Source organism: Eulemur rufifrons, chromosome 8 (assembly GCF_041146395.1).
Source record: "Eulemur rufifrons isolate Redbay chromosome 8, OSU_ERuf_1, whole genome shotgun sequence".
NCBI classification, from domain to species: domain Eukaryota; kingdom Metazoa; phylum Chordata; class Mammalia; order Primates; family Lemuridae; genus Eulemur; species Eulemur rufifrons.
In genome coordinates this window covers 74,694,016-74,718,246 of record NC_090990.1, presented here as the reverse complement: position 1 = coordinate 74,718,246, position 24,231 = coordinate 74,694,016, and the positions used below count along the sequence as shown (strand labels likewise).

Here is a 24,231-nt window from a genome sequence, read left to right as displayed (position 1 = left end):
GGAGGACTACTAGAGGTCAGGAGTTCAAGAACAGTCTGAGCAAGAGTCAGACCGTGTCTCTACTAAAAATAGACAGAAATGATTTGGACAGCTAAAAATATATACAGAAAAAAATTAGCTGGGCATGGTGGCACATGCCCGTAGTCCCAGCTACTTGGGAGGCTGAGGCAGAAGGATTGCTTAAGCCCAGGAGTTTGAGGTTGCTGTGAGCTAAACTGATGCCACGGCACTCCAGCCAGGGCAAAAGAGACTCTGTGTCAAAAAAAAAAAAAGGAATTGTACTACATAGATTGTTTTATAACTTGCTGTTATTATTTAACAATATATCACAGACAGTCTTTCAGGTCAGTATATATTCAGATTCTCCTTTAATGCCTGCAGTACCTTCCACGGTAGGATATGTCATAATTTAGTTAAACACCCCCCACTCCCGGTTAAATATTTAGCTCATCTACATATTGTTTTGTTCCTTTAGATATACTCCAATAAGCCTCCCAGTCAGCAAGTAAACTTCAGCACTACTGAGAATGTTTCTATAGATTAGATTTTTAGAAATTAGAAGTGTTGGATCAAAGTATATGTACATTTTAAATATTTACATGTGCCACTAAATTATTCTGCAACAATACAAAGATAAATGAGAAAATGCAAAGAGTGGTTAAGTTCTAGGCTTATGGTGTTATGAGACCATAATCAGCTCTACAAAAGATCAGAAAATCTGTTATAATTCTAGCATACAACATTAAACACCAATGTAGCACAAGAGGAAAGAAAACATTACAGAGATATGGGTTACTTTAGTAGCTATGTAATCTGTCTTTGATAATTTTTTAAGCTGGTTAGCCTTTAGGTTCTTTCAATAAATATTTCATTCAGTAAGTACTTATGAATATTGTGTGTCAGGCTCTGTGCTACACAATGAGGCTACATTAATGAAAAAAAAAATCCTTGCCCTTAACGGTTTACATTCTAGTGGGGACAGGCATACAATAAGGAATATGCATAATAAATAAGCAAATTAAATGTTAGAAAATAAGTGGTATGAAGAAATAAATAGATCAGGGTAAGGAAACTTAGGAGTGGGTGGGGGAAGCTGCATTTTTAAGGTAGTCAGAGTAGACCTCATTGAAAATGACAACTGGGCAAAACTTTGAAAAAAGGAGTAAATCAGGATTTATCTGTAGGAAGATTGTTCCAGCCCCACCTTTATCCACAAAAATCTAGTCCAAAAGTACTGAGGCAGGAATGTACCTGTCCTGTTCAAAAAACAGAAAGGAGGCTGATTTGCCTGGAGAAGAATGAGGAGGGAAGAATAGTAGGAAATGGGAACAGACCACATAGGATAGGGAAGTGGCAGGCAATTCCTGCAAGGCATTGTAAGCCACTGAAAGAACTTTGGCTTTTACTGTGATGAAATGGAGAGCCATCAGCATTATTTACAAGAGCCAAAAGATGGAAGCAACCCAAGAGGATGAATAGATAAGCAAAATGTGGTATATACATACAATAGAATAGTATTCAATCTTAAAAAGGAAAGAAATTCTGATACATGCTACAACATAGAAGAACCCTGAAAACATTGTGCTAAGTGAAATAAGCTAGACACAAAAGGGCAAATATTGTATGATTCCACTTAAATGAGATACCTGGAGTAGTCAAATTCAGAGACAGAAAGAATTAAGAGGTTCTCAGGGGTTGGGGAGAGGAAGGAAGGGGGTGGGGGGAGCTATTATTTAACAGGTACAAAGTTTTTATTTGGGAAGATAAAAAAGTTCTGGAAATGGACAGTGGTAATGGTTGCATAACATTGTAAATGTACTTAATGCCACTGAACTGCACTTAAAAATGGTTAAAAAGGCTAATTTTTATGTTATAAATATTTTTATCACAGTTTTTAAAATTTTTTAAAAAATGAGCTAGCCTAACACATAGTTGATCTGTAATAAAATACCACAACTTATGCACATTATCATTAGAGAATGAGCTATTCTATAATAAATGACTTTTCCAGATGAATGAAATTTTTCTGAGAAATTATTTTAAAGAATCATTTGATGGACTTCTTTCTGAACATATTTCCTTATCCTAGAAAATGTACTGAATATTACTGATAAAACAAGGTTATTATATATAATAACTGCATTCTACTGTAACAGTGACAACTTAGGAGCTCCTAAGGTTTAGGGAGTTGTGAATTAAATGGTTCCCTCCTACTCTGCTTTATTTGAGTAACGTCAGCCACATATCTATTTTTTTCCCCCAACTGTTCTTTGTGGTTTACACTGATATCCACATTCCTGCCTCCAACAAAACTTCTCTAAACTATTTGCTGCATTATGCCAGAAAACTCAAAAACCCAAGTTTGTAATGATACATATAAATAATAACTAGACTTACTTGAAATCCTTAAGTACTCTCTTATGCTCAAATGTCTTAGACTTAGCATTAACTTTTCTCTACTCCATAGCTTTTGGCAGTGTTGGATAAAACCCTCAATTATGACATCAGCCATGGTAAGTCAGTGGTAATTTTTCCATATTAAAGATTTATAAACATGTACTTTTGAGGGCTTAAGTTAAGATTAAAAGCCAAGCATAACTTTTACTGAAAATTAAGTCCTTAATAACACTGTTTAATTACAGTTCTTAGATTGTTTTACTGGGTCAACACATATTTTTACCAATAAAAACCTTCCACCAAAATAACATTCCTTGATAAATCCTACTTCCTTTGAATTTACCATAAGAAACTGAAAAATTCTACACATAAATGATTTAAATACAAGAGGAATTATATAAAAGTATGCTGTTTATGAAGACTTACTGGCTTCTTTAAACACTATAAATAGGACTTACTGAAAACATAAAAATCTAGGTAAGTTACAAAGTATTAATACTAGTTTAATCCCTACATTATAACCTGCAAGTTGTTATTGCTTAGGGTCTCTCCAGTCTATACACCTCACAGAAAAATATCGAGATAGATAAATATGCTTATGCTGGGGAGTTTATAAAGGAAAAAGGCATAAAATCTCTTATCCCAAAGCAGCTTTTATTATTTGGTTATAACGTAACCCAAAAGGCAAATTAATCATAAAGTAGGAACCATTCATTTTGGGGGCCAAGTCTCAGTTTTATTATGCCTCTTTCCAAGAAAAGAAAATCTCTATTTTCAAGTGAGCCGGAAGGGTAGAAAATAACTGGAGGTTACAAGGAACTGAAGGATGTTTGTGATGATATAAAGGATATGTTAGGGCAAACGACGGAAAGACAGAACGAACATGAAAAAGCCAAGTCTAATTTAGAATGCCTTAAATCAGAAAGACATAGAAGAGGAGTTCATAACAGTGAACCAAAAGTATAGAAATCAAAGAAACAGCTCCCAGAGGAGGAGAAAACAAGAATCACAGACTAGACACCAGGTAGTAAGGAACACGGTTACAAAGTAAAAAACTTGAATGAGCAGGGGCATAACTGGGGACTCAAGATTTTCCAAATGAAATCAAAATAAGGGCAAAATATTAAGGACCATTTTAAGACTATAAAAGTGAACTTACAGGAACTGGCCAGAAGTATATCAAATTCAAACATAAGAGATTGGGACTAAAAGAAAAGAAAAGACTTTGAAATAAAAAGAAAGTAACCACTTTAGTGTGGTAACCTTGTAACAAAATAGTATTATGGACCATAATCATGATCTGGCTCCTCTGTGTATCTGTACATACAGATCCCAAATCCCTTTTCACCATGCTTAAGCCACATGTACACCTATATTGTTGGTATATTTTATTTGTGCATAAAGACAGAAGTGAGGGAAAACGGGAGAAAGGGCTAAGAGGCATTCTTCAATAGAGAAGTCTCATGTCCCTTTTTACCCTTGTGTAGTAGTAATAAAAGGGCTGCTGGAACTCAAGGCTGGCTACCTATTCTGCCAAAGCAGCACTCAAGTAAATGGAGTACCCAGACCTAGTGAGAAAACACTTTCGTGATACTTGGAGTCATTCAATATTTATCAACTATATTTATTATTTTCTTTACTTCCTCTTGTGTTTCCTGGCTTTAAAATAAAGATGATAATGACATATATTGTTGAATAAATTCAAAGTATGTAAGTAACTAACATTTTCCATTTTTACAGTACCTTGAGAAATAGACATATACTTAATAAATATAAATTACTAAGAGCAGAACAATTGAAGACTTACCTAAGACTGTAACAATTTAAAAAAAAAATCCAATAATTACATTTTATAAACTATCAGACAATATTCCTTCAATGAAAGCCACTCGAAAAAATAACCCTGCATAAAACACACATTACAGAAGGCCAGACACAAAGGCATGTAAAGAGGAATCCTGGCGCTGTGCTGTCCAATACAGTAGCCACTAGTTACATGTGGCTACTTAATTTAAAATTATATTAATCACAATTAAATACAACTTAAAATTCAGTTCCTTAGCTGTACTAGTCACATTTCAAGTGCTCAATATCCACATGAGGTTATTGTTCTGAACAGTGCAAATATAGAACATTTCCACCATCACACAAAGTTCTGTCGGACAGTGCTATTCTAGGGAAATGGTATCTGGAACTGGGACACAGTCTACATGACATAAATTTGTTATTAATCTTCAAGATTTCCAGATCTGAGCCATTCATGAAGTCACAACATACACACAACCTAATAGCCCAATAGTAACCTTTAGATTTGTGAGTCTTACAAAATGAGACAAAAACACTCTTTTGTCTTTTATTTTTAATTTGGCCTGCCAAATCCCATTTCATTAAAAGAATACATTGAGGCCAGGTGCGGTGACTCACGCCTGTAATCCTAGCACTCTGGGAGGCTGAGGCGGGAGGATCGCTTGAGGTCAGGAGTTCGAGACCAGTCTGAGCAAGAGCGAGACCCTGTCTCTACTAAAAATAGAAAGAAATTATATGGACAGCTAAAAATATATATAGAAAAAAATTAGCCGGGCATGGTGGCACATGCCTGTAGTTCCAGCTACTCGGGAGGCTGAGGCAGGAAGATTGCTTGAGACCAGGTTGAGGTTGTTGTGAGCTAGGCTGACGCCACAGCACTCACTCTAGCCCGGGCAATAGAGTGAGACTCTGCCTCAAAAAAAAAAAAAAAAAAAATTAAAAAAAGAAAAAATTAAAAAAAAAAGAATACATTGAATCAGCATCAGAATTCACTTCGCATGAGATTTTGCTTGTTCTGAGTGACTATCTGTAGTGCTGTTGTGCTGTTTTTCCACTGTTTTCATCAGTATTATTAATAAAAGAATTCTGTATTTTGTTTTTATAGGTATAAATCCTCTTGCACAGTCAAAACAGTATCAACCAAACTGTAAGGTTTTTTTAATTTAAAGAGTGTAAAAATACATTTGCATGTTTAAGTGTTCACTGGAGATTCCACTTAAGCATATCCTCTATGGCTCTCTTGACTTGGACTTTATTTGCAAAAAGTTTTTTGACAGTAGTATTTGAAATTTTAAAGTCCTATCAATTAAGAAAAATATACTTCTAAGTTCTAAGTTCTAAGTGTTTCAAAGACTTACTTTTTAAAGCAATTCTGTGGATTCAGAGACTAAGTCAAGCCTTAAAATTAATTTAAATATTCAGACAACAGTTTGTCAGTTTACATTTTGAAGGTGATTTAAGCTTTTACATGATAATTTAAAACCTTACTTCAAAATTAAGGTCTCGGATCAAGACATCTCCATTTGGCGTTGCTAAAGGAACATGATCAAACCTATAGAGGAAATTAATAAAAAAAGGAAAATTTTAAAATATATAAGGAACTCATACAACTCAATACCAAAATTCAAATGACCTCATTAAAAATTGGGGCAAGGACCTAAATAAACATTTCTTAAAAGAAAATTCACACTGCCAACAGGCATATGAAAAAGGTGCCCAACCTGTCTAATCATCAGGGAACTGCAAATTGAAACCACAATGAGCACCTCATGCCTGTTAGGATGTCAATCACCAAAAAGACAATAGATAAGTATTGGCAAAGATGTGGAGAAAAGGGAACCCTTGTAAATTGTTGCTGGAAATGTAAACTAGTACAGCCATTATAGAAAACAATCTGGAGTTTCTTCAAAAAATAAGAAATATCATACGATCTAGGAATCCCACTCTGCGTATATACCCAAAGGAAATAAAATCAGTATCTCAAAGATATACTCCAATGTTCACTGAAGCATTATATATAATAGCCAAGATATGAAAACTACCTAAATGTCCTTTGACGAAAAGATAAAGAAAATATAATGTATATATGTGTGTATATACACATAACACACGTGTATGTATAACCACACACACATAACAGATTATTCAGCCTTTAAAAAGAAAGAAATTCTGCTATTTTCAACAATATGGATGGAACTGGAAGACATTATGCTAAGCAAAATAAGCAAGACAAAAATAAACACTGTATGATCTTACTTGTATGTGTAATCTAAAATAATCAAGCTCACAGAAGCAGAGAGTAGGATGGTGGTTGCCAGGGGCTAAGGGGAGGAGGCAAAGGGGTGATGTTGGTCAAAGGGTACAAAGTTTAGGTGATATAAGATGAATAAGTTCTGGAGAGCTAATGTACAGCACAAGGACAACAGTTAAAAATACTATATTATATACTTGAAATTTGCTAAGATAGATCTAAATTAAATTCTCACCACACACAAAAATAACTATGTATAGGTGACAGATAAGTTAATTAGCTGAAATGTGGTAATCATTTCACAATGTATACATATATCAAAATGTCAAGTTGTATACCTTAAATATATATACAATTTTTATGTCAATGATACCTCAAAGCTGTTTTTAAAGAAAAGGAGGGTAATTTTAAATTAAATACTAAGCAATTGCAAGCTGAAAGAGAAAGGCTATTATAAAGTTGAACAAAAGTTTATGGTGCTAAAGGACCTTTTTCTGTACGTACTTTATAACGTTATCTGCATTAATGATTTCTCCAGCACCCGGTATCAAGGGAATGACTTGTACGCCTTCAATACCTTAAATGGAAAATAAGTATTAAAGCATCACATTATGTCAGGAAACACTTAAAACTGTGACCTCAAACTGTGACGTTCATATTTACCCTTTTCCTGTTGCGAGACCATTGTGCGTTCATATTTGCCATTATTTAAATCCGTTAGTACTTGCATTAATTCTGTAATCCGAGCGGTAAAACTAAAATTGTTAAAAAAAGGAAACCATAATCAAAACTCCAGAATATTATCTTTTATACAAACTTAACTGAAGTTCCTAAAATTATGATTTAGTATAAATAACCTAAAAGAAGTCTCATTAACATAAAGTTTTAATGATAGTATGCATGTTTTACTATCTTTCAACAGGAGATCAGGAACATGGGGATAAGGGAAGAGGTTTCATAGGATCCCCAGCACAACAGATACTTCATTAATAGGCAAGTCAAGACAGTTGTTTGCTGCTAGAATTTTAAGGAAGTTTCTTGAGGATACTACAAAAGGACTACTGCCAGTACATTCCTTAGACCCAGAAGTATGGACCCTGAGTTCTTGCTGAAGTGACCTACAAAGTCATGTATAAGGGTAACCTTTCTATCTGAGGAAGGCATTACGTATGCCAAATGCACGCTGCCGCCCTGCAAACAGGGAAGAATCTGGAAGATTCTCTCTTTCTTACTCTGAAGAGGGGGAAAGATGAAGAGTTCTAAATATTAGATGGAAATCACTGTGGCAAATAGAGAGAAATCCAAACTAATGACAAGAGGTTGGGCAGTAAAGAGAGAAAGTACTCGATCAAAGAACAGAACAGGATTTTTTTGGTGAATAATAAGCAGAAACCTTCTAAAGGAAACTTTGGGAGGTGATGGATCTGTTTATGGTCTGGATGGTTTCACAGGTATATAACTTATCCCCATATTCATCAAATTGTATACATTATATAACTTATCCCCATATTCATCAAATTGTATATATCACATATGTATAGTTTTTTATATGTCAATCACACCTCAATGATTCAAAGAAAGAAAGAAAAAAGGAAGCAACCAACCTATCAACCAACCAACCAACCAACCTCCCAAAGGAACAGAAGCATCTCACATGCCATGAACTGCAAAGGCATGAGAAAAGTTAGTAACAAGTAGGAAGAGTGTTAGCATTCTCAAAAGAAAGACACTACTCATAGTAGTTTACAATTTCTATCTTGCCAAGAAGACCTTAACTGTCATAGGAGGAAAAAAGAGGAAGAAATATGAAGATGGATCACAGGCCTAGGAAAGACCTTAAGTCATCAAATTTCTTCAGGTAACCTAAAAGTTATGATGCTTTTTACATTACATTGTTCTTGACACCACACCACAAAAACACAAAAACCCTTTTTATTAGGGTTTGAAATACTGAAATATTTAATTCGACTGTATGTTCTAAGAACAATTTTACTACTAGACAATATGACCATATTTACAACTGTATCTACAGATATCGTAAGTTAACTTCTCATTTTTTTCCACTAAAATCAACTTCATCTCTGTTCATCTGTTTTGTTAGGTTGCCAGTATCAAAGATCTAAGGAAAAAATGTATGGTAGGGGACAAAAAAGTTCAAATGAGGAAATACTATTTATTAACTTAATTTTCCATGGATTAAGAAAACACTGCCATGATTCAACATTTCTCAGCTTATCAAATACCAGTGTCCATGGAGCAAACGGCTTGAGAACCACTAATTTAGTGTAAGGCTTAAAACAGCTATCTTCAGGAAATATAAAAAGTTCACAGTCAGAGAAAAATCTTCCATCAAAACCAGCTGCCTGGAATAGGAAATGTTGCTCCCTTATCTTAACTTCAACTGAGCACAATCATTAATGATAACATATCTTTTAAATTACAGTCTGTAACTGCTCATTATTATCAATCTTACCCAGCCAATCTAGTCATTTCACGCCCAGCCAAAACTATTCGACCCAGAGCTTGAGACATTCGCAAAAGCATTCTTCCACTTTGATAGTAATCCTTAAAAAGAAATAAGTATTAGTTTTTACTTATATTTCTAACATTACAAACTAGGCTTTCTTTATTTTTATTTTTAGATTTTCACTTTATCATAATTACTTTACCTCCAGAAGTTCTGAATGTGTACTCTTGACATGTCGAGGATGAGATAAATCTAAGAAAGGACGACTGACAACTAGGTAACCAACTACAGTGGCAAGGTCTAAAACAAAACAGATTTAAAATATTAATAATACTTCACTTTTCCCACAAATTTCATTGCATTGTGTATTTTAAAACGTACTTACATTTGGCAATTATACTATCAATGAAGCCCATAGAGAACCGAAACAAAATAAAATTATGTAGGTGCTCAACCTGGCAGAAAACAAAAACAAAATATATAAATATTTTTCTATGTATAAAAAAATGAATCTACCATGAGGATAAAATGAACTATATAATTCATTTATTCAATAAATATTTACTGAGTGCCTATGATTTCTGATTACATTGTACATCACACTTCACTGGGCACAATGCTAATCGCAGAGTAGATGGCAAACATTTCACAAAACCATTTTTATGCAAACAGAATGGAAATTACATAAACAACTTTAACAAGGTTGTTTCTCTTGTGTGTAACAGTACAATGCTATTGTGTTCACAATATTGTCAGATACATATATGCCCAAACTGATCAACAAACAAAGCAAAAGAACAGAGGGATGAGCTAATTTGGGTGAAACACTAGCCTTGTGTCCAAACTGACATTCAATGTTTTGCTTTTGGTGGAGACACATGGTCTATGCTTTCTGTAAGAATTATAGTACACTCAATCTAAACTGAATGCTAAAGTAAATCAATGCCACACAGCCCAACTCTATAGATTTAATGTGAGCAAGCATTATCTCAAAATTACAAGCCCCAAATATTTTTTATTCTGGAGTTTTAGTGTTCTCAAACTGTCCATCTATCAGCTTATTCAAGGTCCTACATGATCTGGCATTGGGCTCTATTTTCAAGTTCATCTGCTTCTACTTTGCCCCTTCTTACTGAACTCCAGAAATAATGGGTTTCTCAAACATGCTCCTGTCCTAAGGCTTTCCTATTGTTGTTTCCTTTGTCAGGAATACTCTCTTTCTAGATATTTACATTTTGTGACTAACTCCTTTACTTCATGTGGTTTCTGACTGTCACCTCCTAAAGAAAGACCTTCTTAGCCATTCTGGATAAAACAACTAGGCAATAACCCATCATATCTATCCTTTTATTCTGGTTCATTTGTGGTTACAGAATTTATTACTACCTGAAATTATACAGAACATCCAGTTGTTTATATACTTACTGTCTCTTCTACTAAAATGTGGGCTTCCTGAGTATAGGGTAGCTTATAACCTGCAACTAGACCAATGTCTGGAACATTTATTCAATGACTATCATGTGTCAGACACTGTGCTCAAGCTGGAGATCTAACAATGAATAGAACAATAAGATCCCTGGGCTCATGGAATTTACATTCTAATCAAAAGATAATTATAGACTGCAATACAGAAGTCCCTTGGAATCCAAGGGGAATTGGTTTCAGGATCTCCTTCAGATACCAAAACCCACAGATGCTCAAGTCCCTGATACAAAATAGTCTAGTATTTGCAAATAACCTAAGCACATCCTCTCACATACTTTAAATCATCTGTAGATTACTTATAATACCTAATACAATGTAAATGCTATGTAAATAGTTGTTACACTAATAGTTGTATTGTAATAATACAACAATGTACGTAATAATGATAGGAACAAAAAGTTTGTATGTGTTAAATACAGACACAATTTTTTTTTCCCAAATATTTTCAATCTGTGGATGGTTGAATCCACAAATGCAGAACCCACAGATATGGAGGGCTGACTGTATATGCTTTTAAGGAAACAGATGATTAAAACAGAAAGAAACTGTTAGAGGCCATTTTAATAAGCTAATCAGAGAAGGCAAAGCCTCAATAAAGTGTTAATTCTGGGCTAAAAATCTATAAAGGATGAGAATAAGCAAGCCATGTGAAAAGCAAGCTGAGGAACAGCAGCCCCCTGGAAAATTATCGAAAATGCATTTTATCAGTGAGTACTCTAAAAATTGAGTCATGTTAAATATTGATGAGGCAAAAATCCAATTTCTGAAATAATTTAAAAACTTTTCCTTCTGCAACTATAGAGACAAAAACCAAAAAAGGTCAGCAAACTATGACCCACAGTCCGAATCCAGCCTGCTACTTGTTTTTGTACATTAAGTTTTATTAGAACATAGCCACACCCATTTATTTATCATTCATTTATGTATTATATATGGCTACTGTTGAGTAGCAGAGCTGAATAGTTCCAACAGGGACTGTATGGTCTGAAAAGCCTAAAATACATTCCACTTTCTAGCTCTTTACAGAAAAAGTTTGCTAACTCCTGCTCTACATAATAATCTTCACTGTATTTTCATGCATGCTACAGGAACAAATTCTTTCTGTGAGAATCACTAAATTTATCACTATATAAGACCCCTAAGCAAGCTCTGTGAAAATACACTGAAGATTATCTTAATAAATCTATCCATTTTTATAAATGGGCAGTTTAATATGTTGATATGATAGTTTTTAATCTCATTTTTATTGAAAATATAATGTAAAAATTACTTATACCTATTTTTAAAGATATCTTTAAGATATGCATATATATAAAAGGCATGTTTATATACATATGTTTTTTTTTATATATATCTCCTGGCATAGGACAAAAAAAAAAATCTTTCTATGAACACATGAGCCTCAAGTATGCTTTCTTACCAGTTTTCGGAAGACTGAGTAGATTGTCTGCTTTTCTCTTTTATTTCCATCGTAAAAGGCAATTTCTTCACTATTAAAGAAAATAATTCAGCAATTAATTTTAATGTTACATATGCCTGAAAAATAATTGAAATACAGTATTTAATGACTGAACTTTTGTATTTAAATGGGCACTTTGTGATTAAGAGCTTATCTGGTTTATCTGAAGCTATGGTCTATACTTGAGATCCTGCTCCTAGCTCAGTTGATGGGAGCACAGGAATATACACCTGACTGGATTATATACTGCACTGCAACCAATACCGTATGTAGCCTGGCTGGGAAAGATACGTTGGGCTAATTCTCAGAAATTTGAAATAAGACACAGAAGGAAGCTGTGGTGATATATACAAAAGGCTGGGATAGACATTATAGACTGTAAGTGAAAGTATAGAGCCAGACAGGAGGGAGAGGAAAAAAACAACAGCTAGAAAAAGATGGGTAGTGATGCCTTAACATATAGCCTTTGAAAGAAAAGCAGGCTAAGGACTGATGGCTTCACAGTGCCAGCTCCTAGGAGGGAACCTTGGAACCCCACCACATCCTCACAGCAGCTCCCCTTTTCTTGAGCTGGCCTTGATGGGCATACAAGGCCCACAGATATGTTGACTAGAAAAAAAAGGGCATTTTATAGATGAAGAAAAGTTCAGTGTAATCGAGCAAATTTGTTAAAGTCACACAGTCAGCAAGTCAAGAAGCTGAAATTTTAACTTATATCTGACGCTAAAGTTTATAGTCTTTCTACTGTATGATGTAAACTTTTCCAGCTAAGTATCTCTTACAGCAGAGGAAAGCAAATGTTTACACAGAAGTCTAGAAGGTACAGTTCAAACAGCCTTCAATAAATACCCAATATGTCTTTAAAATCTTTTTCCCTTAAAAATGTGAATTTCATATTCCACTTGAAAATGGACATATTTTTTCATGAAAACAAGGTACCTCCTCCTTCAACCTCTTCAAGTAAAATTAACTTTCCATAAAGATGCATCACATTTGTCATGGGTTTTGTGGTTTCCATTACACAATGATACAGACCTCTAGGGTATAAGAATCCCACAAATCCACACCTATAATTACTTTTTAAAACTTCCTTCTACCTCCTCTCCATTGAAGAAGATGAGGTGAGGATTCTCCTTCTCCTGAACTGAATCATTTTATGTCTAATGAAAAATCTAAAAGGACAAAACATCCCGGAATACTGATGGCTGCCTATCTGACATCTATCGTCTTCCATGTCCTTCTTCCTAAAAGAACCCCAATTTTCTTAGTTATCTATCCTTTTCTGTGTACCCTAATGCTTTAGGAATGGCCTCAACCCCATTCCTAGGGTATGGGTCCAAATTGGTCCTAAGCCCATCACTTTGCTGTGATGGCTATTAGACATGAGCAAGTGATAATTCTGGCCAATGAGATGGGAAAGTCGGCTATGGGACTTCTGAGAAATGTTTCTTTGCTCTCTTAAAGAGACAACAGAAGATACGGCTCCTTTTTGTTTCTGGACCTTTTTGCAGGGGAGCGGGGCTAGTGAGATCTGGAACTGCTTTTGCCATCCTGTGATCAAAAGAAGGATCAGCCTGAGGAAACGGGCAGCACACAAAGGGGGGCAGAACCAAGAGAATATCAAAGAAGAGTGAGAGCTCCGTCTTTAGGGTTCTTATGGGAAGTAGGAAATGTCTTTATTGTTGAAGTCATGACTCATATTTTCTGTTTCTTGCAGTAAAAAGCACCCTAGCTGATATCATCTTTCATTTACTTGGCAAATCACCTCTCTACTTAACACCCTCTTCCTCTGCTGTCCCAGAGCACAAAAACGCACTTAAAACTGGTACCATTTCAAGCCTGGAGTGAGCTCAGGCCTGTAATCTCAGTGCTTTGGGAAGCCAAGGCAGGAGGATCACTTGAGGCCAGGTGTTCAAGAACAGCCTGGGCAACAGAGCGAGATCTCATCTCTACAGAAAATAAAAACAATTATCCAGTCACAGTGGCGCACACCTGTAGTCCCAGCTACTTGGGAGGCTGAGGTGGGAGAACTGCCTGAGCCCAGGAGATCAAGGTTGCAGTGAGCTATGATTGTACCACTGCACTCCAGCCTGGGGGACAGAGCAAGACTCTGCCTCTAAATAAATAAACAAATAAATAAAACTGATACCATTTGAGCAATCCAAGGACATAACGGAAGAGAGAACTGTTAAAAGAGTAATTTCCTAAGTAATTTTGTAAATGCCTAGAGCATATTAAATATTAGAACCCTTGAAATGACTCAAAGTTGACAAATCAACTTGAGAAAATTTAGTACTTTCTCCACATCAAAAACTGAACTAGAAGCTTTATATACATTATTAAATGTAACCATTATAATAATTCTACATTATCTACCTATTTTAAAGAAGAAAAGTGAGGCTGTGAATAATTTGCTAAAATCATATATAATTGATAAGTGGAAGAGGTAAATTTTGACACTAGCATGGCTAGCTCCAAAGCTCACATTTTTTTTTCCTATTTTAGATTGTAAAACCATCTGGCAAATAGAGAAACAAGCACTGAAACAGTAATTCCATTAAGCATTACAAACAGTCTTAAAAATACTTGTGGATAAATTAAGACAAAATTTTCTTTGAAGTACTGTAAGTATATTTGAATTTGAATTGTATGTTGACTATGTTTAAAGTGAAATTAACAGAAAATTAGTCAACAGAAGGTAATGAACAGGTGAATGAGGAATACTACATGGTTAACACAAGAAAAACAGTTCAAACTATGGAGGATTACTACCTTGTAAAAGTAATATCCTTTATAATGTGTATGTTTGAAACAAGCATATATGCACACTATTTCAATAACAGTGTTACTAGACTTTTTGGAGTCAAATAAATGACATCAATATCCACAAAAATGGATTTTTAGTACAGCTTTAATGCATTTCTCCTTACCTGTTTGTGATGAGCCGGGAATTAACATATCTATATTCTCCTTCATACTTTTGCTCAGTTATTGTCATCTTACCAATGGGTCTTCTAAGTCGAGTTAGGAATAGCCCAGAAACAACCAAGTAGGCCATCATGCTTGCTGGGCCCTATTATTATTGGGAGAGAAAGATACACAAACTTCTAGGATATCACAATAAATTCACTCGATGCGAACATGTACCATTTCTATAATTAACCCCAGTGACTGAAAGAAATTGCTCTTTTGGTTAATTTTTTCCCCCTTGTTTCTTTTCTGAAAAAATACACACTAGCCTCTACACTTTTTACTACTCATATACTTCTCCAACCACTGCAGCTCAACTCTTAGCTCTCCTGCACTTGTTCACCTAAAAACTCCTAACTGCAGTTCTTACTTTGTGGCATCTAACACTCTTCTGTTGGATCTCTTCCTGATAACCTCTTAAGATTCCACAATAATTCTCAGACCTCTTTTTTGTCTTCTCTTTGAATGTTAATATTCTCTCAGGTTCCTTCCTTAGCTCTCTTCTCATCTCAAATTTATACCTCTAGTCCTATCACTCTCATGAACCCAAGATATTATTTCCAAGTAAGTATCACACATCTTCACCTCACTACTGTGGAGATGCCTCAAGTTCAATTCCCCTAGACAAGCTCTATCTGCCTTTCCCTGCTTATGCATCTTTCTTCCAGCCGCTGTTCCTTCTAACTTTGTAAGTGACCTCATCACCCACTGACCATCCCAACAGAGAAGCTTCAGGCTTACCTTTCCAAGCTCATCACAGGCTCTTCCCTCACTCCCCTATATATCCTATGCTCTGTCATACTAAAATGAATGTAACCTTAACATGCCATTCAGTGAGGCTGTTCTTATGTTTGGGAAGCCTGACATAGCTAATGAACACCCATGTACCTCCCCAAAGTAGCTGAAATATCAACTCCTATTCCTCCAGGCAGTAAATACTTTACTGAAATTTCTATGACTGGACATATCACACTGCATTATAATTGCTTGACTATCTACCCTTTTTCACCATATTGTAATTCCTCTTCAGCAGGAACCATGTCTTACTCATCTTTTTGTTCCTACAATCTAGCACAATGTGTGAGGAATATAGTTATGTATTCAAGATTTTTTTTAATTAAATCTGATCAAGTCAATGCATTTCAACAACTACTATAAATATGGACCAAAGAGGTAATTAAAATAGTTTCTGCCTTTAAAAAATACAGAATCAGATAACAGGAAGACATGGAAACACATTTAAGTATTATAAAAATGTAGTAAGTACCCAAAAAATATTACAGCATAGAAACAAGAGGAATTGGACCTATTCCCTTGCTTACAGTAAAACAATCATTCTTATAAGAATGATTAAATCTGGATCCAAGATCATAAAGAGGAAGATGGACAAAAAAATTCAAATTAAAAACTGCCTTCCCTGGTGTTTCAGAAAGCAACAAAAATCACTATATAAATTATTTGTTAACCAAATACAAAATGCATACACATATACATACAACAACCACATTATTATATGATTGTGTTATGAGCGTATAACATTACATATTAAACAACTGAAGTTAGATTTCAATGAGAACACTCAAAGAAAATTTAAAGGTGATTCTTGCCATCACAAATATCAGAGACTGGGTGATAAAGCTTATGGAATAGCCAACCATTTACTTTATTATAAAATATTCTTGAAACTGTTATACCCATTCTAAATGCACTTTTGATGTTTTAACATTCGAATTTTATATTAAAATGGCTTTCTCCAAATCTCTTTATAGACATTACTTTGCAACAATAAGTACGTGTATATTCAATGTTTAAGTACTTCTGGTTTTTAATGTCACAAAATTTTTCCAAGTATCTATCTTAAGAAAAATTAAAAAGCCAAATGAGTCCTTTTTCAATCTCTAGTAAAGTACTATTTTATAACCAGACTGTGTTAGATAGATGATGTGAAAACATATTCTTTGGGATATATGAAAATTCTTATAGACCATTATTATTAAGCTTTTCATGATACAGTATTATAACAACTTAAAGGTAAAATAAAAATAGACTCACCTGAGCTCCAATTGCACTTGTTAACTTAAAGATATACAAAACTATGTCTAAAAATGGCTGTAAAATAAATATTAGAATGCACAGAATTAAAACAAAAGAACTAGAATGATAGCTAATACAAAATATTAAATGCAAAAACATTTAATATATAATTATCAATATGTTGAGTTCCCACCATGTATAAGGAACTATAATAGTATGTAGGTCAATGAATATAAAAACGATAACAGCTTTTATCTCAAGAAACTTAAAACGGAGACAACCTGAACAACATCTATCAAGCTGAAAAAATCTTTACCACTTTCCATTAACTAAGATAGCTCTACTGTGATAATTAACCATTACTAACTTAGCACTTGCTCAGTGTAATATAAAGACACTACATAAAATGACCTAAGTTGTAACTCCAAATCTTCTACCAACTTTTCTGGTTTCTATATATCTTCACCTGTGAAGTGAAAAGCTCTCCCTGCTCTAATATTGTTTGATTCTATTACTTTATCACATCATCTATATGTTGAAATAAGTGAGCCTTTGAATCTCATTTTGTACATAAAACTCAAGCTTCTAAAACTAAAATATTAATGTACTGCTCCTCATACATAAAGACAACTGATATGCTATCAGTTGTATATATTTTGAACTGGTTTTCAAGAAGCTCAAATTGTGTTCATTCACTTTAAGACTACAGCCACCTCTTTCTAATGTCTACATTATTACTGGGATAGATGGCTTGGTTTATTAATTGACTTGTATTAAGATTGGTCCTACTTTTTTCTTGCCACATAAATTATCAAGAAGCTAGAGATACTTGTACAATTCAAGTACAGTTAAAGGTTATTAACAAAAATGACTCTTAATTTATAAGTCAGAGATCAATTAGATGTTCAAAACAGTAAGCATACTGTAGTGTGTAGCACTACTATAACTAATTTGATATTCTTCTCTGCTACAGAAGCGACCAGACCTGAATTACAGACTTGCTCAAGTGCTAAAATGTAAAAAATATATAATGATATCTACAAAATTACATGAAAAGTTTTATACATACCCCACCCTGACCCCACGTACATGTACACACACAGAAAACAAATTTTAAAGTGTAGTAATGGGAGCAGAAAAGAAAGCTGGTTTGCTGAACTATTTGTAGTTGTTAAGACTTCCTAGAGTTTGGGGTCAGCTAGCAAAGGCTTCTGGAGAGCTAAATAAAGAACAAAGTTTGGCATGAGTGAAAATGTATCTTAGTAGTGGGCATGAGAAGAGATGCTCTTGTCCACATATATCTTTTTTTTAAGAACTGCTTATCCTCCCTCCATCCACAAGCAGGAACATTCCTGGTCTTACAGTGTGATCCAGGCCCTTGTATATAGTTTTCTGACCTAAGACTGGATATGTGGGTCAACTGTGTGACCAGAGGCAAAGGTGGTATTATCAGTCCAGTTTGAGACAAGCTTCTACCCCAGACCAAGGGCAGTCACGTGAATTAGAGTGAGAACTGGAGTTTCTCAGATGAAGAGGGAGGGCATGCTGGGTAGACATCCTGATAGGTACCCACTACATGTCCTACTCAATGCAGAAGGTAATGGCAAAGAAGATGGCTTCATGAGAAGACTATAGCAAAAGCTATAATACTGGTGGTGAGGTAAGATGAGTAACCCAAGTAAGAACTAAAATTAGCAGGAAAAAAGAAAACTAGTTAAGGCCAGTAAGAATTAAGACCTTAGGCAATATCCTGAGAAGAAGGGGAAAAACAGTAATTAGAAATTTGAAATAAACTTTTATCTTGTGAAATTTTTTTGACTACTACTTAAATGATCTATTAAAATTAGAGACACTGAAGCAGAGAAATGGGCAGAAAGGAAGTCCTAGTCTAGTGTTATAAATGTGGAATTAGAAACATAAATTGATAGTCAATCTTAGCAAGAGCTAGAAGTACACAGGTCAAGAGATGAGAATTCAAATTTCTGTGGTTTTACTGTTATCAGCCTGCAAAATCCTTACAAGAATTTTTATATGACACTAAATTATCAGTTCTTGGCCAAAGCATCTCACAAAAATAATATAAGAAATCAAATAATTATAATTAAAACTATAACAATTCTAATTTTCTTATAAAAAGTACTAAATGTTTATATGCTACTGTTCTGTCCATCAAATCAATTCTATATAAATTTTCTTACAATCAAAATTCAACAAATTAAACAAATAATTTTAAAAAGTGGAGAAACTTACCTTACTAAGATTTGAATAGAGATCAACTACACTGTTACAAAATTTTTCTACATCTTGTGTAAGTAGCTGGTCTGGATTAGCTATTCTGTTGTCCAGATTTCCCATTTTATAATATGTGAAAGCTCTAAAATTACAATAAGAAAATAATTTTAAAACAGGTTATTTTAAAAACAAAAGAAAAAAATTCACATTATACCACCTTGTGCAAATACATAGAAACAGAAAAGTCTGGAGCCAGAAGAGACTCTGCAGATTGTCCTAATTTATTTTAGAGATAAGAAAGCAAGTCCAGAGAATGACAACTTGCCAAATTATGAAATAGCCAGGGCTAGGTTCCAAATAACTGAGAGATCGCTCCCAATATGCTTCTGTGCTTAAGAGCAGTTTTCTTGAAAAACATATACAATAAATAACAAAAATTTCTGTATCTAAGTTTCATAAATATTACTATACAATTTAAATATTTTAAAAAATAGGTTATCACTTACTGAAGATACTCCTCATAGAGGTATTTAGTGAGCCTTACTCGGAAGCACAGTTTAAGCTCATTTAACCCATACTTCAAGAAGTTATTAACCAGAGAGATCTAAAATAAACAAACAAATATTATTGGTTTTGTTCTGTTTCTACTTAATAAATTATAATTTATTTCTCTATCATTTGCTGTGTCCCAAACCTACGATTTTTATAACTGATAGTCCAAATTGATAAAATTCAGTTCTGTTTTACTTTACTGCATTTAGCTAAACCAAATGCAATTGGCTTGAATTATCCTATGTCAAACTTTACTTGGAACTTTACGAAACACCAGTCTGCTGAATTTCAATCTTTCATTTCTACGTTGCTTTATCTCAATTTTGTATTTTAAGAGGTCTAAAAACTATGTATGTCCATCCTTGAGCTTTATTAAACTATTAATAGATTTTCTGACATATTTTCAATCTAATTGGATTTTATAACCAAGCTTCTCCTTTTTATCCCAAAATTTAGAACACTAAAATTCTTATAGTGCCAATAAAATAACAATAAGAACCAAGCTAAGAAAAATCACCTATGTTTTAGACTAAACTATTTTTAATAAATTCAGAACATAAATTCCAATTTAACTTAAACCACATGAGTAGTTCAAGTTACTATAAGGTTTATGGCATAAAGCAACTACGGAGATTCCCCCCCCAACACACACACCCTCTACCTTCAAATCTGGCAATGGCTAGAAACATTTTTAGTTGTCACAACTGGAAGAGGGATGCTACTGCCATCTAATGAGATGCTGCCAAAACTGACAAAAACCTGGCCTGAAGGTTTAAAAAAAAAAAAAATCACATATATGTATACTATAAATGAAACTGAACCAAACATAATTCCTTTTAATTTTCCTATTTAAAGGTTTACATTGAAAAATTATACTAGAATTACAGAACTAAACTTGAAATAGGAATTTAATATCATAAATCTTTAAAGAATTTAATAAGTAAAAATCCTTAAAGATTTTAATAAGGCATTTATTTCCCCTATGTAAATAAGATTTTTAATGAATTAAACTTACAAGAGGCATGGCAGCGATGAAGTTGAATAGGTATCTCTTGAAATCTTTTCTGTTACGACCAATGATACCACTGCAAACCACCACATGCAATGCATTAGTTGCAAAAGAAGCAAAATCTACAGCTAAGAAAACTTTTGTAAAGCTCTAAAATTACTCTAGGAAATTTCTACTGAATCAAAAGAATCAATAAGAAGAAAACCTAAACACCATTTTCTTATAAAAACCATGTTTACAACTTTTGAAATGTAATAATTTTAAACAACTTGCTTGAACCTCACTCTGCAAATGACAAAATTAAATAGAATAACTAGCTCTTTCCTTAGTAGAAATGGCAATCTTAAAAAAAAAAAGGCTTGAGCTGCCACAAAAGGAGTTTAGATGGCAAAACAATTAAAAACTTTACAGCCCCAAGAATGGATTATTATGCATAAAAAAAAGTAGCATTTGTTTGTTTTAGCAGATTTTAATATTCCAATTCTCATTTGTATGAACTAACAGCAGGAAGACAGACTAATAAGGGATCGGCGAACTTTTTACAGGAGTAATTTTTTTTTTTTTTTTTTGAGACAGGGTCTCCTCTGTTGCCCAGGCTGGAGTGCAGTGGTGTAATCACAGTTCATTGCAGCCTAGATCTCCTGGGCTCAATTAATCCTCCCACTTTAGCCTCCCAGAGCGCTGGGATTACAGGTGTAAGCCACTGCATCCAGCCAAGAATAAATATTTTAGGCTTTGTGGAGCACAAATGTCTCTGTTGCAACTACTCAAGTCTTCCATGGCAGGGCAAAAGCAGCCAAGAACGACATTGGCTGTACTGTAGTAAAATTTCCCAAAACAGATGGTAGGCAGTGACATTTAGCCTATGGGTCCTAGTTTGCCAATGAAAAACAATAGATAAGAGTAGATCAGTGGGAGTCCTCAGAGCCTCAGAATGGTTCTGTAGAAATTTCAGGTCCCTCAACACATTTCAACTAGACCGGCTCCCCTTTTACCTGATTTTAATCTGTTTTATTAACATATATTTATCTGTTTTCAAAATATACATTAAAATTTTAAGTAAGGGTTCCACTACAAAGTTTAGTAACCATTATTATATCATATAAGGATCTTTGAGTATGATATGTCTATGATCTACTAAAGAGAATTTATTTGATCACAGATCTTTTTCAAATAACACTTAATATTACCAAGTGTATTAAAGTATATTTATATAAAATGTATAAAATATATTTGAGAAACACTAGACTAAATGATTTAAACCTAGCTGCTCACAAAAAATGACTGGTATATGATGGAAAAAAATTTTTCCTTTTTATAAGGGATTAAGTAAATATATTTGGGAAAACCTGGGTTAAACAAAGATAACAAATGTCTTTATCAAAGACCTTCTCAAAGCTTTTAATGTATAATAGGTGCACTGTAACTCTCTGAGAGGGGTTTGTAGTATGTAGCATTAGCTAAGATTCCACAGAACCTACACTGGGAAATGTTACTGATAGAGAAATAGTCCAATTTTGATATAACCCCTAAAAAGCAAAAAATTTAAAAACACAAAACAGTTGAACTAGAAGAAAGTTAGAACAGAAATGTTGTTTATAGCAATAAGAATATTAGAGACAGTAAGCAATTAAGACAGTACAAAAAGTTTGAGGTTTATGTTAAAATTGTTGGAACGAAACTTTAGTTTTAACATAAAACTAAAGTGCTTTAGTGCTGCCCAAGCTGTGAAACACACAAAATTATAACATTTTGATAAAGAACATGCCATCATTCAGCAATGGTTTACCACTGGAGTAGCAGCTATAAATTTAAAAAACGGTTTCTTGAATAAAGCCTTATTTCTGCTTATTATTCCACTGCAAAAAAATAATAATAATTAGGAAAGAGTATTATCATTACTTCCAAAATATATAAAGAGTCTTATAAAAAATGGTTTGGTAATTTTTAAATGCTGCCTGTAGCCAAATGGGTGAAAATAAAATACACCTTTATGATTAGTGAAGCAGCAACAGGGTATGAAGGATTTTCCTCCATCTAATGGAATCATTACAGTGTGGATGTCTTGTCCTATTTAAGATTTGCCTATGCTCCAAAGTCATTAGCCACTACTAAAAAATAAAATTAAAATATGAAAAGGATATTAAAATGAAGTACATTAAAGACTATAACAAGTCTCTTTGAGTTTCTTATTAGCAGAAATACGTGAATCTAGACATACTTTGGAAAAGGCAAAAAGGAAAAGACAGATAAATCAATTTACAATGTAGCTTTAATAGTGAGATAGAGAATTGTTAATTTTTCAAATAAAATTGCCCCATATGATGAATGCACAGTATTTTAAAACTTTGAATTTGACCAAATATTAGATAGTGACATTTGATCAAATATTAAAGATCTCATACATAGCAGAGGCTCAAAAATATTTATTAAAGAGAAAGTTAACAATTAACTTTAAAATGTCTTACAATTGGTAAATGTGGGTTAAGAGTATAAGGAAGTTCCCTGTGCTATTCTTATAACTTTTCTGTAAGTTTAAAGTATATCAAAATAATATTTTTTAAAAAACTTTTAGAAATTCACAGAAAAAATAAAAACCAATTTTAAAAAATCTCCTAAATAAATTTTAAAACTGAGTACCCAATAGGGTGACTAGTCTATCTAATAGAATTATAAGCTTGCTCATGCTACATAACTTTCCTCTAGTCTATTATTGGGACTCAGAAACCAATACCCCAAAACACGATGCTTTGACATGCTGAACTGAAGAAGCTTCAAAGTCTCTCAAATCTTTTCCCTCCCCCCTGTCTTTCAATCCTTTGTCTCTCCCAAAATATAGGATGAAGTTCTTCTCTTAGAAGTTCCCTTATTTGCCTAAACTCCAGACCCACCAAAGAAGAAAACAATTACCTCTGGTCCCTTCCTGGAGTATTCATTAACTGAACTCACATTGCAGGAAGAAAGAGTAAAGTGTATGCACACCTGGACAGACTTTTGTCACAAACTACAAACAAACTTGTCCCAGGCCACTGTATGTTCTCCAAGCCCACTGAATGCCCCTAAAAATCATTTACTACTCTGCTAAAATCTTCCACACTTCCCCATCTCCCTTTCACCTAAGAAGGGTATTTAAGCATCTATACCCCACTTGGTGGGGTGGGAGGGGGATACAGCGGAAAAATCACAGAGTGATTTGATTAACCCGGGCACATTAATAAAAATTTGTACACCTTTTCTCCTATTAATCTGCCTTCTGTCAGCTGATTTTCAGCAAACCTTCAAAGAGCAAAGGGGAAGTTTTCCCTTAGCATCGACATCATCATTGCCAATTAAATTAACGTTAACACCTACACTTGGCATTGTGTTTTTTCCAGGTTATTAAGTCTTTGAGAAAATTAAAATTAGCATCTATTCAATTAAAACTGAAAATCTCTATTTGAGAAAAGTTAATATTCTTTTAGATTACAAAGTGTGAAATCACAAAAACCTGAACAAAAGGGAAAAAAACTTTAAAAAAAAAAACTAATTTTCTAATTAGTTTTAGTTTAGAACCCTATTATTGTATAGGA

General features: G+C 33.9%; 1 protein-coding gene across 2 annotated transcripts in view; it reads right to left on the bottom strand.

The window, feature by feature from the left end:
- ABCD3 (ATP binding cassette subfamily D member 3) overlaps positions 1-24,231 on the bottom strand; it is an 80,199-nt gene that overhangs the window by 15,377 nt on the left and 40,591 nt on the right. Inside the window, exons 5-16 of one of the 2 annotated variants that reach the window (XM_069478235.1) lie at positions 20,669-20,738; positions 19,608-19,705; positions 19,120-19,243; positions 16,888-16,944; positions 14,796-14,938; positions 11,827-11,896; positions 9,307-9,376; positions 9,124-9,221; positions 8,928-9,019; positions 7,118-7,209; positions 6,959-7,031; positions 5,692-5,755 (exon numbers count right to left, since the gene is read on the bottom strand). In XM_069478235.1, the coding sequence (XP_069334336.1) occupies positions 5,692-5,755; positions 6,959-7,031; positions 7,118-7,209; positions 8,928-9,019; positions 9,124-9,221; positions 9,307-9,376; positions 11,827-11,896; positions 14,796-14,938; positions 16,888-16,944; positions 19,120-19,243; positions 19,608-19,705; positions 20,669-20,738 (1,051 nt within the window). Of the gene's footprint in view, positions 1-5,691; positions 5,756-6,958; positions 7,032-7,117; positions 7,210-8,927; positions 9,020-9,123; positions 9,222-9,306; positions 9,377-11,826; positions 11,897-14,795; positions 14,939-16,666; positions 16,688-16,887; positions 16,945-19,119; positions 19,244-19,607; positions 19,706-20,668; positions 20,739-24,231 lie in introns of those variants that run through there. The other variant, XM_069478237.1, reaches the window with a different exon arrangement.